At 45.3% G+C, this 22660-nt stretch overlaps 2 protein-coding genes across 21 annotated transcripts in view; one reads left to right on the top strand and one right to left on the bottom strand.

The window, feature by feature from the left end:
• The window catches only part of C8H1orf112 (chromosome 8 C1orf112 homolog), a 38870-nt gene extending 28020 nt beyond the window's left edge, over window positions 1-10850 (top strand). For 7 of the 11 annotated variants that reach the window (XM_030573736.1, XM_030573738.1, XM_030573729.1 and 4 more), the window contains 8 exons: window positions 279-464; window positions 2171-2293; window positions 6241-6336; window positions 6850-6963; window positions 7417-7521; window positions 7914-7994; window positions 8913-9032; window positions 10049-10850. In XM_030573736.1, coding sequence (XP_030429596.1) covers window positions 279-464; window positions 2171-2293; window positions 6241-6336; window positions 6850-6963; window positions 7417-7521; window positions 7914-7994; window positions 8913-9032; window positions 10049-10234 — 1011 coding nt within the window. In that variant the 3' untranslated portion in view covers window positions 10235-10850. Of the gene's footprint in view, window positions 1-278; window positions 465-2170; window positions 2294-6240; window positions 6337-6849; window positions 6964-7416; window positions 7522-7913; window positions 7995-8912; window positions 9033-10048 lie in introns of those variants that run through there. The other 4 variants (XM_030573735.1, XM_030573732.1, XM_030573731.1 and 1 more) reach the window with 3 other exon arrangements.
• A 60-nt stretch (window positions 10851-10910) lies between these two features.
• The window catches only part of SCYL3 (SCY1 like pseudokinase 3), a 31827-nt gene continuing 20077 nt past the window's right edge, over window positions 10911-22660 (bottom strand). For all 10 annotated transcript variants that reach the window (XM_030573744.1, XM_030573750.1, XM_030573748.1 and 7 more), the window contains 6 exons: window positions 21014-21153; window positions 19976-20163; window positions 18907-19078; window positions 15930-16088; window positions 14220-14941; window positions 10911-11297 (listed from right to left, as the gene is read on the bottom strand). In XM_030573744.1, coding sequence (XP_030429604.1) covers window positions 11235-11297; window positions 14220-14941; window positions 15930-16088; window positions 18907-19078; window positions 19976-20163; window positions 21014-21153 — 1444 coding nt within the window. In that variant the 3' untranslated portion in view covers window positions 10911-11234. The remainder of the gene's footprint in view (window positions 11298-14219; window positions 14942-15929; window positions 16089-18906; window positions 19079-19975; window positions 20164-21013; window positions 21154-22660) is intronic.

The raw sequence follows: 22660 nt of genomic DNA, 5'->3' as shown, positions 1-22660 counted from the left end.
TAGGGATGGTCTAGACAGTATTTGGTCCTGCCATGAGGGCAGAGGACTGGACTCGAGGTCCATTCCAGTCCTAGAGTCTATGAGTCTATGAGTCTATGGTTGAGAGTACCATTTGCTGAATCACACTGCCTCAGTAGATCATTCTTACACACCTCATGTGGGGCTCCTTGTCAACTGTTAAAAGTAGCATAAATCAAGGTACAGGTTGTAGGTTTTCCAACTCATCACTTCCAGGTTCTGTCCTGATCTCTTTAATTAACATTTACTTTGACTTGCAGGTGGAATTTACCCAAAAGTTTCCTCCCAAAGAAGCAGAGAACCTGCCCCTGTGGCAGCATATTTCTCTCAAGGCCCTAACTCCTGATGTTAGGAAACAAGTGGCGCACCAGCTCTGTGCGGTGGGGCTCACACAATGCAGGCAGTGGCTGAGTGGCAGGTGCACTCTGGGAGAACTCCCACCTATGGTAAGGGAAGGTGTGACTCTGTTCATTAAAACTGGAGCTCCTAAGTGATAAGGAGCCTATTGTTACTCTGGCCCTGCTTGTTTATCTTCCCCTATTGTGTAGCCTTACAATATGTTTAGATTGCAAGCTCTCTGGACTAGGAAGTATCATTTTATTATGGGCCTGTCTACACTACAAGCTTGCATGGCACAGCTACACCGATTCAACTGTTCTGCTGTAACGCTTCTGGTGAAGACACTCTTAACGCCAATGGGAAAGATATCTCCGGTTGGCTTACTAACTCCACCTCCCTAAGAGGCAGTAGCTATGTCGGTAGGAGAAGCTCTCCTGCCAATATAGTGCGGTCTACATGGGAGGGCTAAGATTGGTGTAACTACGTTGCTCAAAGGTGTGGATTTTTCACACCCCTGAGTGACATAGATATAGCGGAGTAAGTGTTAGTGTAGATCAGGCCTATGTATGTGTACAGGGTGTAGCACAGTGGGACCCTGATCTAGGCCTCTAGGAGTCACTGCAGTACAATATTATGAAGAGAGCTATCTTCTCCCCTCTCCCTCAGTAAGTGCATGCTAATAATTCTTAGTAGCAAAAATGTCAGATAACTCCTGTGCCTGTGTCAAAGGGAGAGCTAAGTTGCAACTTTTGACCAACTTTCTAGAGGGCTGATTACTGAACAGTTCTGACAGCCACAATGGGAGCTACTGGCTATTTGCCATTTTTGAAAGGCAGGTCGCTTGTTTAGGTGACCAAATATGGAATTAGGAACCTAACTTTAGATTCCCATTTTTTGAAAATCTTGTGGATCAGAAAGAGCCCATCTTTGGGCCTGCAGTGCCTTCCTTGCAATGTTGTGTTCACGTCTTGTATGCCCACTAACGATATTTAGCAAAAGCTCCGCGGATCAATGATTATTTTAATTATTTTTTGATCTCTTGCCAAGCATACGTACAGTGTTCTCGCTTAGACTTCTGGTGTGGTTTTGGCTAGAAGATTTCTTTTAAATAAGATCTCTGCTGTTCTCGCCAGGGCCGCCCAAAGGATTCAGGGGGCCTGGGGTCTTCAGCGGCAGGGGCCCCCCGCTTTGGTGGTAATTCGGCGGCAGGGGGGTCCTTCCACTCTGGGACCCACCACCGAAGTGTCTCGAAGACCCACGGCGGGGGCGCCCACTGCCGAATTACCACCGAAGACCCAGAGTGGAAGAAACTCCGGGTGCCGGGGCCCTGTGAGAGTTTTCCGGGGCCCCTGGAGCGAGTGAAGGACCCCACTCCAGGAGCCCTGAAAAACTCTTGTAGGGGTCCCTGTGGGGCCCGGGAAAAATTGCCCCATTTGTGCCGCCCCCCCGGGGCAGCCCTGGTTTTTGGAGGCTGGCATACCTGAAAGACAAGCACTGGTTTTCCTTGACAACCTAAGGAGAGTTGAGTGTGACTGGAGACCTCCACCTAAAAGGCCAGCACTTCAGGGTTCTGCTTCCTATGTTTCTATGGTGATTAATAAGACCGCTAAACCCTCCCCTCCTTATTTGTGCAGAACTACTACTGAAGGCAGTGGGAGTTTGCCTTGTGAAGGGTGGCATGAGTAGGCTTATTGCCTGGTGGACTAGCAGAACTACATTACTGACACATTGGGCCTCTTGTGAGGCTTTAGCAGCTGAATCCAGTAGGCCAGGTGTTTACCTTGCTCCTGACCCCTCTCTCCATCTCTGCTAGAACATTGCTCTCTCTGTCTTGCTGACAGTGTGCAATTCTGCTGGCGACACTCTGGAGGCAGGACTACAGGCGGCAGTGCTGGGAGCTGCTGGTCAGCTCTGGGCACACCTCACAGGCAAGCAGGTGAGGGAACAAACTGTTCCAACAATGTAACACATCGCTACCCAGAAGGGCTCATGATGTTCCAGCATTTGTGTGTTACCAAGGCATTTAACTGGAATTGGAGCAGCTCCTTAAAGCGCAGTGCAGCTGAGTCCCCGAGCTTCAGACATCATGGTGTCTGAGCCATTGCCAAGTGCTTTGGGGATTGAATTCTTTCCACAAGTACGTTTGTCCCCAGTGATATGTAGCTGGAACTGTACATGTAGTGATGAGTCATATATTACCCCACATCAGTTTTAGATGGACTGTTGTCTAAAACGAGCCTAGAAGGGGGATTCTGCCTCAGAAATGGGGAAAAAAATTAATAGAAGCAGATGAACCAGACAGTGGGGATAACTTAATGACCTTATTTTACTAAGAATAAACAAAGGTAATATAGGATTTCCTTGTGATGAGAATTGGATTAATTCTGGCTCTGTTTGGCACTGAACTGCCTGCAAAAGCTCTATTCTGAGCTCAGGCGAGGGATGTGGTTGTACAGAAAACAGAACATAACCATCTTCTGTAGAAACAACATGTGTTTAACTCCTTGCACTGGTGATAAAAGAACATAGAGACATTTTATAAAGTCAGAATTTCCTCTACAGTATTTAAATCTAATGATTACTGTTCTTTCTTCGAAGATCTAAATGTATAAGGCCAGATCCACAGCTGTTGTAAATCAGTGGAACTCCACTGAAGTCATAGTTCTCCCACAGTTCAAATAAAGTCAATGGAGTTATTCCAGTTGATACCAGCTGAGGGCCTGACCCATGTTTTTTTAACCCATTACTAATGTGAATCATAGATCATAGAATATCAGGATTAGAAGGGACCTCAGGAGATCATCTAGTCCAACCCCCTGCTCAAAGCAGGACCAATCCCCAACTACATCATCCCAGCCAGGGCTTTGTCATGCCTGACCTTAAAAACCTCTAAGGAAGGAGATTCCACCACCTCCCTAGGTAACCCATTCCAGTGCTTCACCACCCTGTTAGTGAAAACGTTTTTCCTAATATCCAATCTAAACCTCCCCCACTGCAACTTGAGACCTTCACTCCTTGTTCTGTCATCTGCTACCACTGAAAACACTCTAGATCCATCCTCTTTGGAACCCCTGTTCAGGTAGTTGAAAGCAACGATCAAATCCCCCCTCATTCTTCTCTTCTGCAGACTAAATAATCCCAGTTCCCTCAGCCTCTCCGCATAAGTCATGTGCTCCAGCCCGCTAATCATTTTTGTTGCCCTCCGTTGGACTCTTCCCAATTTTTCCACATCTTTCTTGTAGTGCGGGGCTCCAAACTGGACTCAGTCCTACAGATGAAGCCTCACCAATGCTGAATAGAAGGGAATGATCATGTCCCTCGATCTACTGGCAATACCCCTACTTATACAGCCCAAAATGCCATTAGCCTTTTTGGCAACAAGGGCACATTGTTGACTCATATCCAGCTTCTTGTCCACTGTAACCCCTAGGTCCTTTTCTGCAGAACTGCTGCCTAGCCACTTGGTCACTAGTCTGTAGCAGTGCATGGGATTCTTCCGTCCTAAGTGCAGGACTCTGCACTTGTCCTTGTTGAACCTCCATCAGATTTCTTTTGGCCCAAACCTCTAATTTGTCTAGGTCCCTCTGTATCCTATCCCTACCCTCCAGTGTATTTACCACTCCTCCCAGTTTAGTGTCATCTGCAAACTTGCTGAGAGTGCAGTCCACGCCATCCTCCAGATCATTAATGAAATATTGAACAAAACTGGCCCCACGACTGACCCTTGGGGCACTCCGCTTGATACTGGCTGCCAACTAGACATGGAGCCATTGATCACTACCCGTTGAGCACTACTATCTAGCCAGCTTTCTATCCACCTTTTAGTCCATTCATCAAGCCATACTTCTTTAACTTGCCGGCAAGAATACTGTGGGAGACCGTATCAAAAGCTTTACTAAAGTCAAGGAATAACTCATCCACTGCTTTCCCATCATCCATAAAGCCAGAATGAAAACCATTGCCATCTGGAGTAGCACACCAAAACCCAGGGCCTCCTATTGATCTGCAGCAGAAGGTTACCTAACCAACACTTCCTATGAACAGTGTATCTTGCTGCTTTTGAAGGTGCAGTCAGGGGAGTCATCATGGTTTGTGCTCAGATTGGGGGGTGGGGGAAGAATAACTATTTGCCAAATGGTTATGGAGAAATAGGTTGAGACACATCTTACCTGTTTGGTTTCTGTGAGAGGGAGAGGATACAGATGCCATAGATTTTTAATAAAAATATCACTAGTAGAGTATCCTGTAATATACAACCATCCTAAACAATTCTTTTTTCCTTCTCTTTGATTATCATGAGCATAAGAGCTGCCATACTGGATCAGACCAATGATCCATCTCACCCAGTATCAGTCTTCTGACGGTGGTCAGTGCCAGATGTTTCAGAGAGAACAAACAAACAGAACAGGGCAATTATCGAGTGATCCATCCTGTCATCCAGTTGTAGCTTCTGGCAGTTGGAGGTTCAGGGACACCTAGCACATTTGGTCCATCGATGGACCTATCCTGCAGGAACTTAGCTAATTCTTTTTTTTAACCCATTATACTTTTACATTGGACTTGCCAGAGTTTATGCATCTGTCTATTTTCCTCAGTAGGATTTGACTTCCAGTTTTTAAAGAATGTTTTTTTGTCTCTAACTGCCTCTTTTACTCTGCTGTTTAGCAATGCTGGTGTTTTTTTTTTTGGTTCCGTCTACTGTTTTTTAATATGGGGTATACAGTTAGTTTGAGCCTCTATTACTATGTTTTTAAATAGTCTCCATACAGTTTGCAGCCATTTCAACCTTCTGACTCTTCCTTTTAATTTTAATTTAACCAGCTTTGTCATTTTTGTATAGCTCTCCATTTTGAAGTTAAATGCTACTGAGGCGAGTTTCACTGGTATCTTCCATCTTACAAAGATGATAAATTTAATTACATTATGGTCACTATTACTGAGCGGTTCAGCTATATTCACCTCTTGGACCAGATCCTGTGCTCCACTTAGGACTAAATCGGAATTCTCTCTCCTCTTGCGGGTTCCAGGACTAGCTGCTCCATGAAGCAGTCATTGTTGGTGTCTAGAAATTTGATCTCTGCATCTTGTCCTGAGGTGACATGCACTCAGTCAGTATGAGCATAGTTGAAATCTTCCATTATTATTACCATTTTCTGCCTTTGAGCCCAATTGTCCTGAACATTTCACTGTCACCATCCTGGTCAGATGGTTGATAGTACTTTCCTGCTGCTATACTCTTGTTGTTCAAGCATGGAATTTCTATCCATAGAGATTCTATGGTATTATTTGATTAATTTAAGACTTTTATTTCATTTGACTCTGTACTTTTTTTTCAATATAATGTCACTCTCCCACCAGCATGACCTACTCTCATTCCTACATATTTTGTACCCTGGTATTACCAAGTCTCATTGATGTTCCTCATTCCACTGAGGTTCTACAAAATCTAATATATCAATATATATTAGATAGCTCAGTGGTTTGAGCATTGGCCTGCTAAACCCAGGGTTGTGAGTTCAATCCTTGAGGGGGCCATTTAGGGAACTGGGGTAAAAATCTGTCTGGGGATTGGTCCTGCTTTGAGCAGGGGGTTGGACTAGATGACCTTCTGAGGTCCCTTCCAACCCTGATATTCTATTAAAAAATATTCTATAGCCTCACTTAACACCAGGCACTCTAGTTTACCCCCCCTTAGTATTTAGACTTCTAGGCTTTCTCACTGCATCTCATGGGAATTGTATCTGTGATTGTACTGTATTTGTCTGAAGTTAAAATACTTTGGGCACAATATTTGCAGTCTCATGCTTTTTATAAACCAGTTAAATTGCCTTGTAAACAGAAGTGCTATGATGCTAAATAATATGCTCTTCTGATTTGGTGCAGGTCTCAAGTCAGCCATGCCTCCAGCAGACACTTTGCTTGCTCCTTCCACTGCTGGAATTTTTCATCCAAAAATTAGACCCTCAACTGATAACTCAGGTAAGAAACATCTTTTTGGGCAATATACCTCATGCATGCTGGATCTCTGTTATTAAATGAGATCACATCTAATGAGTTGTTTCATGGTCTGATTTCTACCACTTAGCATGAATGAAGAGTTCTTAACTTCATTTTGATTCCTTCCTACACTGTTTTGATGACTTTGCTATGGTGTTTGCTACACATTGGTTCACATCACTTCTGGGACTCTGTGTCTCATTTTTTTCCCCTGGGTTTAGGGCAGTGATGGCGTATGATGTATGTTTCTCTTTCAAATGCATTTTGGGTTTTTATGTAAAGATTCCATTTTTTGAGGGGTGGGGGTGGGGGTAACATTTTGAAAAGCTCCAGGATACTTGCTTTTGTTCCATTGATGCATCTGTTGTCCTGATCTAACTCTAGATTTGAGTGAACTCAGACTTGATGGTCATTGCAATCGCCAGTTGAACAGAGTTTTTTCGTCTTATTTGTTTCTTATTTGATGGGGCTTCATCCAGATCTATTTTCCTGCAGGTGTTTGCAATGCAGGCTTCCCTCCTTGAGTTGGATCCCCCAGATCATGTTCGCTTGGCAGCACTGGATCTGCTCTCTTCTATGGGGAAACTGTTTATGCCACAAGAAATCCAGGTAAAGGCACCGGAGGCAACATTTTGCCCTGAGCCATTTGTATATATTATTAATGGGTTGTGTTCATGGAATATGTAGTACAGTGCCACTGGACAGTGGTTCTTGGAGACATTGATTTTCAAACTAGGGCATAATACTTCTATGGCAGTTTTATATTCCAGTGAGACTGTTTCTGTTACTCCCATTGCCTGTAGGATGCTGAGTGCATTCATTTGTATATTGTTTTCCAGGAGCTGGATAGAAGGGCTGATGTCTGAGCTCCAGATGGGAAGGAATGGGTTTTGTGTACATGTTCTCTCTTACTGTTTTTTGCCAGCCAAGGCTATTGCAGACTTTTTCGACCTGTAGACTCTAGGCTTCTGACTGGAATATTTCTTTAATGATGAATCAGGAAGGCAGGATATGCTGATTAGCTTGCCACAAAAATCTGACTAGTGTGCGCTTCCCTTTCAGGGGCAAGTTATACCCAAGCTGTCATATCTCTTTGCTTCTCTGTTGGCTGACAAGACTTGGCTGATTTACCAACATGCACTGCAGGCATTCACTCACTTTGCAGAGGTAAGACTGACACCACGTATTAGCTCTGTTAATATTTCCTTGTATATATTAGTTCCTCTAGCATCTTAATTTTTGTTGCTCTTCTCTGAACTCTCTCCACTTTGCTCCAGGATAGATACTGACAAAGTGCTTGAAATTGACCTCAGTATTCCATATGCTATTGCACGAAAATTAAAGGATTAACAAAATGCAAGAGAAATACAGTGGCCCTAGGAAGCTGAAATGAAAACAGATTTCCAGTATTTTTTTAAATATGCCCTCCCTCCCCCCAATCCTCTTAACACAGAATATTTTCCACATTGTTTTGTAGATGCTCAACGGTTCATCTTTATTATGGCTGCATTGAACATTAATCCACTAACCAACTTTTTCTTGCTCAAAAACTTTGACAGGCAACAATGCATGAAGATGTAGTTCCTCAGTGCCTTAATTCTGAAGAAATTAAAAACAAAGTTGTTTGCTTTCTGGCCAAGGTATCGTATTGAATTATTTTACTGTTGTCTTGCTTGATAGAAGAGGGGCTCTTGCCCACAGTAAACTGACACGACTGCTCTGTAACTGGAATCTCATTGTTTTCTTGAGCCTTTTCATGCCTGCTAAAGTTGTCTAGAATGAGGAACAGTGATGGCAAATGCTGTGCAAGTTTCCACCAAAGACTTTCCCAGTGCACCTCACCTCTGATTTGTTAACATCCCCTACTATTCTCTTCCTGAGTACAAGGTGACTAAATTGGCTGCTGCTTCGGGTAGGTGAAGAGGCATCCATTAGTGAGATGAAAGATTGCCGCTCACTTGTGTTCAAAGTAGTTTTAGCTCTCATGCGTCATTTCTTAGTGTACCAATTAAAGTGGGCACCTAAATGAAAATAAGTGACTAGCACAGTGCATTGATTTTCTTCATGCAGAAGCCTCCACAGAGAGTTTTGAGAAAAAACTAATGGAAGAGTATTTTGTACTTCCTAGAAGAGGACTAGTAAATGCACTGAACTCATGACCATTAAAAGGTGAAGAGTTGTCTCTGCTGTTAACAATCCTTGCCCCCTTTGCTGTGCCAGCTTTCCACTGGCCAGCAGCACTTCAGAGGGGACAGCACAGGAGTTTTTGCCCGTTGTACTGCATAGGGGAGAGGCAGCAAAGCAACTGCTACCTGCAGATGTCAGACACGAAATGATGCTGCTGTAGCCCACATCAGACTGAGCTGTTCTCCCAGCCTAGTGCCATACGTGTGCTGGTTAAAGCCTTGCTGAAGAACTGCAGTTTAGAAAATAAACAGATTACATTAAAGAGTATTTTCATTGCCAGAGTGTAATATTCAAGGGGTGAAGTCATGGAGGCTGGAAATGCTGCTGTGTTTGGGTTTGCTTAGTTACCTCTCCTGTGGCTTTTTCCTCAGGCAAGGCAGGGAGAGGAGACAGAAGAAGCAAGGGCAGAACGAATGAAACAGGAAAAGGCCGTTTGCAATGCGCACTTGCTCAAAATGAAAATGGATGGAGAATGGGGCTCAGCATTAGAGGTAGGTGTCTCTTTGAAAGCAGCTAGACTAGGTTTGTATTAGTCCTTAGCTGTGCCCTCATCCATGGGGAATGGCGCTGTCCTCCCCCCAGCACTTGCTGTGAAGAGGGCACACCCTCCTGAGCTGACAGGGTCTTGCTCTCACCCACCTGCTGCACTTCAGTGCTGGGCTCTGTACTGCCCTTGCAACTGCCACAAACTCACTCTCCTTTCTGGGCTGAGGAAGGGAGCTTGGAAAAGCTGTGCCAGTCAGGAGTCCTGGCCTGCCTCTGGTAGTCCTGTCCAACCCCTGGAAGTGCTGCTAGCCCTCAGGTTCCAGGCATCGGGCAACAGGCCAGTTTTGGAAAGGTTAAGGGGGCGTTAATGTGACTTTCAATTTCTTGACAATACAAGGCTGTTAGGGGCAGGTATGAGAAACAAACCTGTCTGAGCTGAGCAGAGCACTCCCTAATGCTGAATACAGCGAGGCTCCCCAGAAATGGCTGAGCTCAAAGCAGCCAGTACAATACTTCAGGCACATTCAAGACTAGTTCTTCTGTTCCTAGCTGATTAACACCTGTTAGACTGGCATAAGCCAGGGCTATGTGATTTCATTTCTGCCCCCCAGTAACAACTGGAGAGAAGGGAGATGGGCGGGGTGTTGAGATGTGCCCTATTGCCTTGTACTCGCTCAGGGAGGAGCATTTAAATGGGAACCTGTTGGCCCTCAGCCTTATGACACTGAAAGGAACTCTGTCCAAAAGTCAGGAGCCCCCATGCCTCTGTTAATTGGGATACTACACTTTATACTGAACCAGTAAGTGAGACATATAAAACTTGGTTAGGAGAAATTCTCACAGCTTTAAACAGAGGTAGGAGCCTCAGAGGTGAAACCTACATGAAACATCCCAGCTGAAGGGGCTTGTATGTGTGACTACAGGGCCTGGCTATTTTTCATCTAAGAGGTTGAGGATGTGGCCTGTATCAATGGGATTAAGTAAATAGTAGAGGTTTAACAGCTCACATTTTAATCTGCAGCCCTTAGCAAAGAGAGCTTGTCACTCACCCTGTGAGGAGCAGTACAAGTCTGCTATAGATGCTGCAGAGAGCGCGCTGGAAGCTGTGAAACTGCTGCTGCAGAGAGGCCCATCTCCTGCTTGGCTTGCAGTGAAATTAGAGGCTCTACAGACAGCAGTAGCCATCTTAAGAAACACTGTACGGTAAGGTGTTAAACCAGTACTGAGCTGTTCAGTGTCTAATACTGGGGAAGATCACAGCTGGAAAACGAACAAACTGAAAATAAGGGGAGTTACCAGTGATACCCTTCTACAAAACACCCTGATTTTGATTCACCCACTGTAAATACAGTTTTGTTTAATGTACCTGACTGTGTTAACTTTTAAGGCAGAAGGCCTGTCTTCCAAAAGAGTTAGTTAAATTCAACATCTTAACCCTTCCAACTGATTCCATGTGCTACTCTAACTTGGACCAGGGAAAGCTTAACAGGATTGTGTAGTAAGGTATTTGAATCTTTTGTATTAAATTGGTAACAATGAGTGTGTGAAGTTTGAGTGTATTTTAAAAAGCAAGGCTCCATTCTCTCATGGAGAAGACAGGCACCTGAGCTGCTCTGTTCGACTCGGACACTGTACTGATCTTTTGAAAATAATTTTTATTGGTCAGGTTAAAGAGCACAGTGAATTTAGAGCTATGATACACTTTGTGTTAAACACTCTTTCCTTTAATGGTTTCCTAGCATACTGCACCCACCCAGCCATTCATTCTGGTAGAACAGCAATAAATAGGTCATCAAAATAAACTGTACAGTCTAAAAAGTTAAGGAGCCCCTTCACTGTGGCTTATTTTTCTAATAAGAAATGGCACAACCATTAATAAAATGTATCTGAACTACTGCAATTTTCATTTATTTTCAAGAGTTTTCCAGAGCAGTGATGATTCCTGAAACAAGAGTATAAATCACGCTTTCAGCTCCAACTCACAAACCATTCAACATGTTCCAGTTTCCACTTGCCAGGGCTATACACCTCACTTGTATATATGGCTTCAGCACAGGCTGGAAAAGGAGCATCCTGGTACAGGAAGATAGGCTGCTTTGGGCTCTCACTGACTGCAGGGGCAAGTGCCTGCCTTCCTGGTGAGGTAATAATCTAACACATCCTGGAAGCAATAGGCCATAGACTGCCCTTGTTTTTTCCCCCATCCATCACCAGTTAGTATCATCTTCCCAGTTCACCTCTTCCTCTTCACCCCAGCCTGCAGTTTCAGCCTAGAATAATTACATAAACTGTGTCAGTAAGAACACACCAGCTGACAGTCATGCAGAGCTACACCCATCCATGTAAAATAGATACATTAACCCAACCCCTGAGAACTACACTAGACATCAGTAGGGCCCCCTGCTTCTGGGGGAATTCCTGTTTGGTTCACAGTTGGCTGAGAGTTGTTGGAATTCTACCTCCTTGACCCAGGTTTTTGGTAATCCTCTGGCCTTTGAGTAAATTGCACAGCTGGTTGGTTACTGGCTGGAGCAGCAGCAAAATGTGCTGTAATGCCATGCACCTCTTCTTGAGGGCCTGGTAAGGGGGCAAGAGAGAGAGACAGTCCTTGCCCCAAGGCCACTAGTACTAGAAACCACCTCAGCAGACTCAACAAGAGTGTCACGTTTGCTGGATTAGCACCAGCTCTCACCCTAAACTCCTGGCAGTTCCAAATCCAGCATCCCTTCCATTAAATCTTTATATACACATCATATTCCATTCTAGAAGAGCCCATAGACATAGTAGATGAAGCAGTAAGTGACCTAAATAAAATATTACTGGGGCTGAAAATGAGGGGTGACCAGACCTGTCTGTACTTTGCCTGCACTGAGCACCCACAGGTACTTGTAGTGACAATTTTCTGAGCAGAGCTCAGCTGTCCCACTTCTAATAATTTACTCCCTCTGGTACCAGAAAATAAGCACGTGTGCTATTTTTAGAAACAAGCCATCTCTTCCTCCCAGAACAGTTCAAACAAAGCACTTGAAACACTGCATTAAGGAGGAGCTGTTGGTAGGCAGTTAAAACATCAGCTGCTTTAAAATATCACTTTGGGTGAGATTTCAACCCCCCCTGGAAAGCTCTGGTAAAACAGCTTTGCAGAGAGGTTCTGCGCACCATTTCTAAGAACCTGAACTCTCCCACCCCAGAGGTAGGAACTTACATGCTACAGCCAGGCACTAGAGTTAGCACAGTGAGGCCTGGCTCATAAATACATCCCTTCCTGCAGTTTTGTGATGAGCCACCATGGAGCTCTGTGCTAAGATTAAAATAGCCCTCCCTGTCCTAGTTAGGTCAGCTTTTAGACTGTTTCACCCACCCCCAAACTAAAGTAAAATCCTTGTGCTGCAATCATTTGGGACCACAGCGGTTCAGCCACTCACTAGGAGACCCAGCATCGATTCCTGCATGGGACCAGGCAAGTCACTAACCTCTATCTGATAACACTTCCCTACGTCCCGGTGTGTTGTGCAGATAAATGCATTAGGTGCTCAGATAGTATGATCAGGGCCATATCAGTACATTAGATAGCAGTGGTTTCCAAAGGTGGTGTGCATTAAGCTAGCAATGACCAATTATTTAACACAGCTAGGAGAGTCAGGTGTTTTGCAGTCAAACAATGGTTTAAAACCAGTCAGTCCCTGCTGTGACTCGCAAATGGGAGTAAAGTACAATGGCAGCAAGGTGGGGTAACAGCACTAGTCCCCCTGTTCCTAGCCATATCACACAGCAGAGGAACACATGCTATTAACACAGGAACTGTTATCTCTAAGGGAGGTAAGGGCTCCTCCCTTCCAAAGGGCTGAGGAGGAAGGTGTCTCTATACACCTCCCTCTCTGCATGCTCTGGTGGCAAATAGGGGATGTTCCCTTTCCTGCTAGCACTGGCAGTGATTATGCTTTGTCCTGCAAGGCAGCCTCTCAGTCCCCCTCAGCTCCGACAGCACCACCACTGGCTGTGACAGGTCACCCTGTTCCATTTCAGAGACAGGCTGTTTGGGGCGGGAGAACAGCCTTTCCTGCTTCTCCCCTTCTTAGGAGCACCCAAAGCCCAGGACTCAGTCAGATAAGCAGATTGTTCCACATGCAGAGCCATAACCCTGTCCCTCACTGCTGCAGAACACAGCAGCAGTCCTTGGACCCTGTGACAATCCAGCAGAACTTCCAAGTCATGTGCCCAGTTCAATAAGCAGCCTAGGACTGTTTTGATCTGTCTGGTACATTATACAGGCACGTGATGACAGAAAGCAGGATTACACACCACTCTACAACTCCCTACAGAGAATATGCAGGTTTCTAGCACCACTGGCTATTGTGAACAAGCTGTTTCTTTCTGCTTTTCAGATCGTACAAACCATTTAAAAGGCGTTCGCTTGCAAGCTGCATAGACCCCCTGCCCTTCCTATTTTATAGTAGGTTTATCTTTTAAAAGGGATTACAGAACTAATGAGAGTCCCAGAACCAAAACATCCCATTTACTGCCATGCAGTTCATGCTGCACCCCACAATGTGCCTCAGCTGTTGTAGCAGGACTGCTACAGCTGAGAGTGGAATTTAGACTCCCAGCTTCTTCAAATCTTTGGCCACTCCACTGAATCTACAAGTTCACCCTTGTGTTGAAGGTATCTGTCTAGTAGAAGCTGGGCTAGGACAATCATATTTCACGCAGGCCACTAAACAGCCTCTATCTGGATCTGAACTCAAGAACTAGAAGGAAAAGTTTATATCCCCTTCCTAGTCCTCAAGCCACTGTGCCTATTTGTCTTAAAGGCCACAGGTTTACCCAAACTGTACTAATCAGTTTCACATGCCTCTTATCATATCTGCAGCTACAAGAGCTGATCAAACTGACAGTGCCTGATAAGATGCATCATTCAGCACCTCTACAGCAGTCAACTGATGTCCACCTGTTTCCCCACCTGCAAAGACGCCTTCCTCTCCCCCATGTTATCCACTGTCTAGATGAAGCTGCTGAGGCAGCATGCACTGTGCCAGCACTGCACAGATGACACTCAGCTGCTAAGGACTGAGGCATAGTGGCAGGTTTGTGCAGTACCTGCTTGCATTTTGCATCCCTTGAAATGCATTTTTCCTTCTACAATTTGCCACATCACTCAATATAATCCCCCCCAACCCCCCCTGTATTCTCACCTCAGTGACTTCAGCTGCTGCAAATTTGGATGAAAACTGCACTATCTGGGAGGTATCCTCTCCACTGGAAACTGCACTTAAGTGACTAAGAACAACCGAGTCTGTCCTCACTTCAGGTAAAATCAGGAAAGCTGCAGATGGTTTAATATCTGGGGTCATGTCAGCAAACCAGTCCAACTCAGGATCTCGCACTGGTTTCCTCTTCACTTGGATCGTGAACTCTTCTCCTAAGCCAGACTCCCATGGAGACTTGGGAGACTTTTCCAGGAATGCTGTTTCTCTCAGCTGGTCTGGGTGGTCCCAGCTGTCATTGCTCCAGCAATTCGCAGGGCTGGACATTGGGGGAGGACTAGGTTTGAAGCTTTTGGATTCTCTGCTCAGCTGAAGGGCACCAGGGAGTGGCCTCTGCACTTGGACTCCATCAGCTCTTGTAACATTGAGGCTGTTTCCTGAGAACAGTTCAGGAGCAGGTCTGCTGGGCTCAAAGTTGTCCGAGGGTTCCTTGTCCACATTATGAACAACATTAGGCTCAGTGCTGCCTTGTGGCTCCATAGGCCGGAGCTGTATGTTCACAATTTTCTGAGTCTCAGGCTCTTCGGACTCACTCCAGTCTGGCCATTCCTCTGCTGGCTTTTCAGAAGTATTCAAAGGGCTCCTGCTGCTTCCCACAGTATTCATTGCAGCAGGATTTCTATTCAGGGATAGCTGAGGGTCTTGTTCAACTGTGGAAGACACAGGAATTACACACCTGTTTTGGATGGTGCTAAACTGTGCCTTTCCCATAAAACTGGGAACGTAAGTTATACCTAAAACTCCCACAATGCCTAAGTCTGTCAATAAGGAAACACCACACCAGCCTGAAAACAGCCTGCTCAGGAACAGCCACACTAGATCAGAACGATGCTCCACATAGCCCAATGCCTTTTCTCCACCAGTGATCTATACTGATGCTTCAAAGTGCTGTTAAAGGAGAAGGGAAGGCAGGGCAGAAATGCCTCTGCCTCAGAAGCAGTGACTAGCTTCCTGCCTACAGTGGGAGGGTTACTAAGCTTGGAACATCTAACCAGCAAGTGCCCAGGGCCTACTAAGTTGCTACTGGACAAAGGCAAAGGAGAACTGAAACACAGATGGACATTTTGGATCAGCTTGCTGAAGACAGGGGAGCAGCAAGTGCATGAATGGTGCCAAGTGCAACTAGCTAGTGAGTCATGACAGCCTTCAGCTCATTGCTGGAGCTGCTCTCCTACCTAGCTATGGGGGGGAAGGTCAGGACACATAGGAAATCTCTGTGGTAAAAGGGCCAGGGCACAAAGGCAAACAAACACGCCATTATGGGTACACATCTGTGTTGCTCAGATTGCCAGCAGTGTCATTGTTTACTTCAGTCTTCCCAATTATCTTTCATCCATCCCCATTCAAATCAAGCACTGACAGCCCCCCTCCAGTACTTAGCTTTCCAAAGGTTAAACATACAAACTGTTCTCCCAAACACTGTGTTATGTTCTCCCTCTGCACTCTCCACTCCCTACATTTCCTAGCTCCTTTACCTGTCAGGTACACATGGCAGTGAGTCACTCAACTGAAAATGGCACCTCTGTAGCTATTTCAAATCAGCAGAAGGCAGTGCTGTTGTGCTACCACCAAAAAGGATATTCTTCATTAGTGTTTAGTAGCAAGGACTGCTCCAGTAAGAAAGCTCTGGAGGTTTACCTGTCTTTAAGGCCACTTGAGAGTCTTTTCTTGGCACATGTTTCTCGCTGCTGAGGGACATGTTTCCAGCAATGGGGCACTTGGGGAACACACTGGAAGAGTTGTTCTGCAGGGGCTGGGAGAGCTGATTTCTCTGGTTGCTAACGTGAGTTGGGGAGTCTGCAGGGATACAAAGCAAAAACACAAAGGACACTTGCTCAATAGCTGCTGCTCTGCTCAGAACAAAGGCACAACAAAGATCTTATTACATTCAATTGCTAGGATGAAACTCAAGATGGCCCACAGCACAGTAAACACACAAGCCACCTTCATCTGCAGCACGGAGATCTGACTCATGGAGACCATTGGCCCAGCATGAAGTGATCCATAGGGATTCAAACCACATTGGATCAAGATGGAGACTTGCAAGCACATGCTTGTAGTAGTCATGGCCTGCACCTCTAATTCACCCACAATTTACTCCATTTTCTGCAATTTGCTGGGTCTGCAGATTCCTGGCAACTTGCTAAGGCAGCCCTTGAATCGGCAAAATGTATTTGTGCTCTACATTTGAGGTCTGGGTGCTTTGCAGACCCCTGGGTGAACGCAGCAGCCATCACTGCACTTTAATGAAGTGAAATTAATATAAGCCCCATTCCCATCCTATTACCATGCATCTAAGATGGCAAACAGTGTTTGTTCAACCATCTGTCTCCCCAATACAAGTTTCTGCTCTGCAGGTCACAGACAGTCACAAGGGTTCCACAGGGATTCTCGTGTTATCTCCTCCCTTGGCTCCTCTTTCCCTGCCATACACATGCAAAACAAACTCTCATAGGCTGGGACATAAACTAGTCTGCTGTTCAGTACAGGAACCAGCTGATAGAGGTGTTTCAGCACACAGCAACAGGCAGCCGGCACTGGTGCAAATGAAGCCAGTCACTACGGCATTGCCTGTGTAACACTAAACTCTGACTGGACCTTGGACCTCTAGATCTTAAAAGCTGGAGTCTCTTCTGCCTGAGACAGAAGAGCCAGGTCTATTTGCCAAGGCTGTAGCAGGCTCAACGAACTTCTGTTTGAGGTCCAGGCACCACTCAAGGTGGACAGAGCACCGTACTGTGATTTCTGTCACCTTGTGTATCTGCACAAATGCAGTCCCCTAATGTAACACACTTTACACCAGTATAGGGTGGTTTGTATCAGTGTGGCTTTGACTGGTTCCTTCCGGGGTGCCACTTGGAACTGGGGCACCACTGAGCTCGCCTGACTCACCAGCCTGGGCTCCCTTTCAAACTGTGGTGCTGTGATAAGTTGCCAAGCTCTCCAACCTTGCTTTCATCAGCATACAGATAGGGACACACCCAGTTGCAGCTTCAGATCAGCCTTGCATGGGAAGGCTCAGGTAAGGCACCTCCCAGTTGCAAAGACGCGCACCCCCCTCTGGAGTACAAACCCAAAATTATACTGTCTTACGCTGCACAGGCAACTGTACAGCGTAAGCTCATAAAATTCACCCTCCTCCCTCAATATGGAGAGACATATGCAACAGCTTTCTGCCCCAAGTTACAATTTCCACACACACTGGTTTTAGACAAAACGAAACAAGTTTATTAACTACAAAAGATAGATTTTAAGTGATTGCAAACAGATCAAAGCAGATTACCTTAGTAAATAAACAAAACTGCAAACTGAGCTTAACACACTAAATAGGTAGGATATGAATTAGCAAATTCTCACCCTGAGTGATAAACAGGCTGGCAGATTCTTAAGGCACAAGCATCTTTGGTTTTCCCAGGTTTTCATACACAGGCCAAAAATCCCTGTAGCCTCGGACCATCATTTCCCCAGTTCAGTCCTTGCCCCTTTGGTGTTTCCAGATGTAGGGGGAGTGAGGTACCATCATGATATCATTGTCCCCCTTTTATATCTTCTTCCCACTTGCTGGAAAGCTCCTTTGCTGTGACCTGGGTCAAACAGTTCCCATTGTGTAGTGCTATCTCCGAGAGGTTTCTATTGTACACAGTTCCTGGGGTAATCCTTGTGCTTGTGCACATTTTCTCAGTGTGCCATTAACATTGTCTGGCCTTTTTACTGTTGTACCTGAAAGGCTGCTTGTGGGTGTTTTCAACCTCACAACATGTTTCAACACCACCTACATAGCCAAACTTCATAACCTGACATATGACGATAGCACATGCAATCCAACAAGATATTGCTGTCTAGCAGATCAAGACTTTTAGAATGATACCTCACAAGACACACTTTGTACAAAACATACCCTAATTACATGACACTGGTGAATATTGGGGTGCTAGGGTGTCACATGACTTATCTGTTTCCAAGCCAGGTAAGTTGCACCAGTGTAAATTGTGCTAATGTACACTGCCTACTGCCGGAGGGGTTGTGTTAATGTAACTATGCAAGGCTGCAATACAGGTATAGACAAGGCCTACAGCTAACATCAAGACAAAACCAATTAGCTTCTGCTTTTTCTTCCCCCCCCATCAAGGGGGAAACAGATTGGCCACAAACAGTTAAAATGCCACAAGATGCCAGACACAAGGTCCACTGCTCCATTTAATACCATGTTGAACTAAAAGTCATAGAACTGATTGAAATTTTAACTATTTAGGAAGGATTGGTTACAATACTAATACTCCCTGCTCTGTCCCTTTAACAAAATGGAAAGTTGTGGTTTTGTTTATATATGGCTGTTCCCAGTGTGGTCTTTCAACAGTGCCTTTGTCCCTGGTGGTTTATTCCTCTACATCTCACAGGAGCAGCTTGTGGCAGGAACAATCTGTTGCTAAATACGTTACCCCAGGCCTATCTTTGCAGATCATTTTTTCATTGTTGAGGACAAGAGGCCTTCACTTAACAGCTTAGCCACATGAGGGACTCTCCCTAGAGTCCCTGTCCAAACAGCACAGGCAAGATTGGACAGCACAAATCAATCTCACTGTGCTGCAATCCCAAACTCTTTGCATTTACATACCTGCTGGCGAAAGGTCCGTAGTTTTAGCGAAACTCGGTGCGGAGCGTTTGAAAATCTTAGTTCTTCCACCCCCCACAACCACTTCAGGTCCAAGCAGAGAGACCAGAACCGCTAAGCCGTGCAGCGTTATCGCAACAATAGAGTCACTGGAATCTCGAAGGCCCAGTAGCACCTAGGGCGAGACCAGAAAGCTATCAGAAACAGCAAAAAATCTGAGCAGCTCTTTCTTTAGCTCTTCCATTAAAGAAGTTTAAAGCATGTTTCTGCTGTTCTTTCATCTAGACAATCATGGGGATAACCACTTATGAAACTCACTATTAGTGTCATCTTCTCTCTGGAAACAAAATCCAATATGTATATCACCTCCCTGGGTAGGAAAGTAGCCTTACTCCTCACTGGGGTTCAAAGCCTGATTCATGTAACCAGTTAAAAAGGGTCACCCATACTAGCTCCTTGTGAATACTGGACCACTTTGCAAATAATTTGGCACAATTCAGAATGATCAGTAATCTCTGCTCAAAAGACTCCCACAACTGAGATACTGGAGTGGCATAGGACGGAGAGGCAGTGTATTGTTATTCAGCGAGAGGTCATAAGTCAAGCTTGATGTGTATGAGTTGTGGGAGGGGAGGAAGGAGGGGTATCCTAGCACTGGAATATCTATATATTTCAGGAACACTGGCATAGCTAGGGCTAGAGGGCAGGACTGGAATATCAAGGGGAGCTCCAAATCAGGACTGAGGTACCCTGGCATAGATAGGGTAGAGGGGGCAGGACTGGGTTAGCAAGGAAGGCTCCAGCTCAGGATAGAGGTGAACTGACTGATCTGTGAGGAGGTGCATGGGTGCAAGGCCTGGAATAAGCAAAGGAAGCTGCATGTCAGGGCTGAGATGCATTTGGCAGAGTTGGGTGTTTGGGGAAAGCTTACACAATTTGCCTGCACTGTGCTTCACTGTTGCCAGGACTAGGAGATCTTTATGTATAATAAGCAATAGAGGCCATCCCAGCAGCAGAATCCCCACATTCTTGAGACGCCATGTCAGGTCCCGTTGTCTGCCTCATCATTAACCTGTGGCAATATGATGTTTTTCAACTCATCCTGCGTGAACAGTTCCGCGTAGGTGTCAATGTGAGACAGCAGCACCACTCGCACGTGCTCTTCGTGGACCTCAAACAGCTTCAGCAACACAGGAGTGACGTGCGTCTGGAAGAGGGCTGGTGACAGCAGGCAGGTGGTCTCACTTTCACCAATTTTATCTAGGGAAGAGTTGAAACATGGGACAGGCTACCTCCCAGACCAGAGACAACTCGCTGCAACTTAACGCTACTCTCAGCCGCCACAGCCAGCGGCCTATGGCTTAGGTCTGTCACTGAGGAGCCCGGTTTGAATTGTAGTCCTAATGCCACGCTCTCTTGGTCAGCAGGAGCCAGGAGTGCTGCAGATCTAGCATGTTCAGGACATCAGAAGGGTGGGGCAGGAATGATTTTCATTGCTTGACAGTGGCTCCTCTGGGCAGCTAAGGGCACACAAGTCCCAGTGGCTGCTTAGGCAAAATTGTGAAGGAGGGGGAGCAAAGAAAGGGCACAGGAACTACTGAGGGAGAGAGAGAGAGACAGAGCACCCCAGCAGGGGAAAGGAGGGAGAGTGAATGCCTCCTGGGGAGAAAGAAGTTGCCCCATGCCAGCGAGGTGGCAGAGTAACCTGCTGCCTTCCCACACCTCAAGCTAGGGGCAGCCTTGTTATCTGCAAGAATGCTAGGGCAGGGGAGGAGAGAGGAGGTATACACAGCTGCTGCTCTAAGAAATGCCCCTTGCTCCACAGTCCTGCGGAGGGCCATTTATAGCAGCATGGAAGAAGGCCAGACAATTGCTAATCCCTTTTTCAGCAACCACGGGAGGCATGTGACAAAGGAACAATGGAAAGTTTGGTGGACGGGAGTACTCCCATTATTCTGTATCTGGAATGACAGAATTGTTGGTACTTTACCTTACAGTACTTGCTTGGCTTAAGCCAACACCACTATTAAAACCTCTGTTCAAATTAACTAACCCCTCTGATTTCACTCCAAATGAAGTGTTTGCCTTGACGAGAGAATATTCAAGTCACCTTTCTTTGGACCTAGCAGATGTGGAAGGAAACTCTTGACAGCTACTGGCTCAGCAAACACAAGCTGATTAAGTAAGAGAGGCACCAGCCGTGAAGCTATCAGCTTCTCTGACAAACAGGCCACTTTATCCATCAGGAATCTGTTTTGAGAGAGAGGAGTTAGTATGAGGGTAATTTTTTATTTTCTTAAAATTTGATTATGACTTGGTTTCAGAATGAGTTTCCATTAAGTATCCCTTTCCCCTCCCTCTCTATTTAGACTGTGGGCTCTTCGGGACAGGGGTTATCTCATGGTGTCTGTACAGTGTCTACAACAATGGAGCCCTGATTCTGATTGGGGAATATAGGCCCTACCTCAAAACAAATAATAAGGAAATGGATACATCCTGTGAAACCTCACAGCCAAGCTACTGACTGGCAAGGATTACACCAGCCAGCCAGCCAAGGAAGCCCTAATCAAATTCTGTAGCCAGATTATAAATATTTCTGTCTTTTATAAAACTGTCCATCACCATAGTTTGTGTCTGTGTTTCCGAGCAAGGAGCTCATATGAGCTATCACAGTGTTAAAGCCCTAGAGTTAAAATGCACTTACATCCCAACCTCCATACACATTACAAGGGTCGCCCTTCTGCCACTCGGTAACAGACAAGCATGTTTATTCAACAGGACATTGCTTCCCGTGCAAGGAAGCACATTAACTCAGGAAGACCTTCCCTTAATCTAAGGCAAAAAGTATTTCAGAAGTGATCTGTACAGGATTATTTTTAAATGGTTCTTTACCATGTCTAAAGTAGGCCTGAAAGCCGCTGGATTTTGGAAAATTCCAGCCAAAAGAGTTCAGCTGTTTCCAAGAGTGAGGCCAGGGAAAAATACATTTTACCACAATAAAAAAATTCTGACAGCCTTATCTTTGAGAAGCTCTAGTGGTGCCAAAAGTCTTAGTTAAGGGAGGAAGGTCTTGGATTCAGTTCATCAAATGAGCAGCATTACAATGAACATAAGCTCATAATACCACACCCCTTCTTCCCTCACCACCACACACGATGGCACCACGATACTACAGCATAGTAATATCTTGAAAGTGACACCATGGCTGATGCAGCAGTACGGGGAAATGAATAGTTCTGCCATGTAGACCAAGTGGGATCTAAATAAAAACCTTCTGCTAAGTTAGTCATGCTTCTCCTTATCTGTACTGAACAAACTAAACTAAAATTTCCCATTGTGGCTAGTGGACAATATACAACCTAGTTTCTCTTCACAGCCTACCACCCAAGGGAAAGCTTCTGCCCTTGGTTTTGCCTAAGTTTCCATAGAGAATCCAATCAGACCTCTAAAATACACCTGAGATTTCAGACTACCATGTCCACCACAGTCCAAATCTTCTAGCTCATTTCCAGGGAACAACAGGACCAATTATCTCAGCAATGAAAGCACTTGCTACTCACCTAGTTTACACATAGTTTTTACTTTTCTTGGAGTGATAACCATAGTGATCAGCTGCACATAGAAAATTGTGTAGATACCATTTGCAAGAAAAATTAATTGTTTGGAATCAAACCACACAGCAAAGGTGGTGGCAGGTATATCCTATTCAACACTAACAATGGATCTTCTTGGAGTTTGTATAAGATTACATTAAAAT

The sequence above is a fragment of the Gopherus evgoodei genome, chromosome 8, assembly GCF_007399415.2.
Source record: "Gopherus evgoodei ecotype Sinaloan lineage chromosome 8, rGopEvg1_v1.p, whole genome shotgun sequence".
Taxonomy (NCBI): Eukaryota; Metazoa; Chordata; order Testudines; family Testudinidae; genus Gopherus; species Gopherus evgoodei.
Note: the sequence above shows the minus strand (reverse complement) of the source record. Positions and strands in the feature narration are given on the sequence as shown.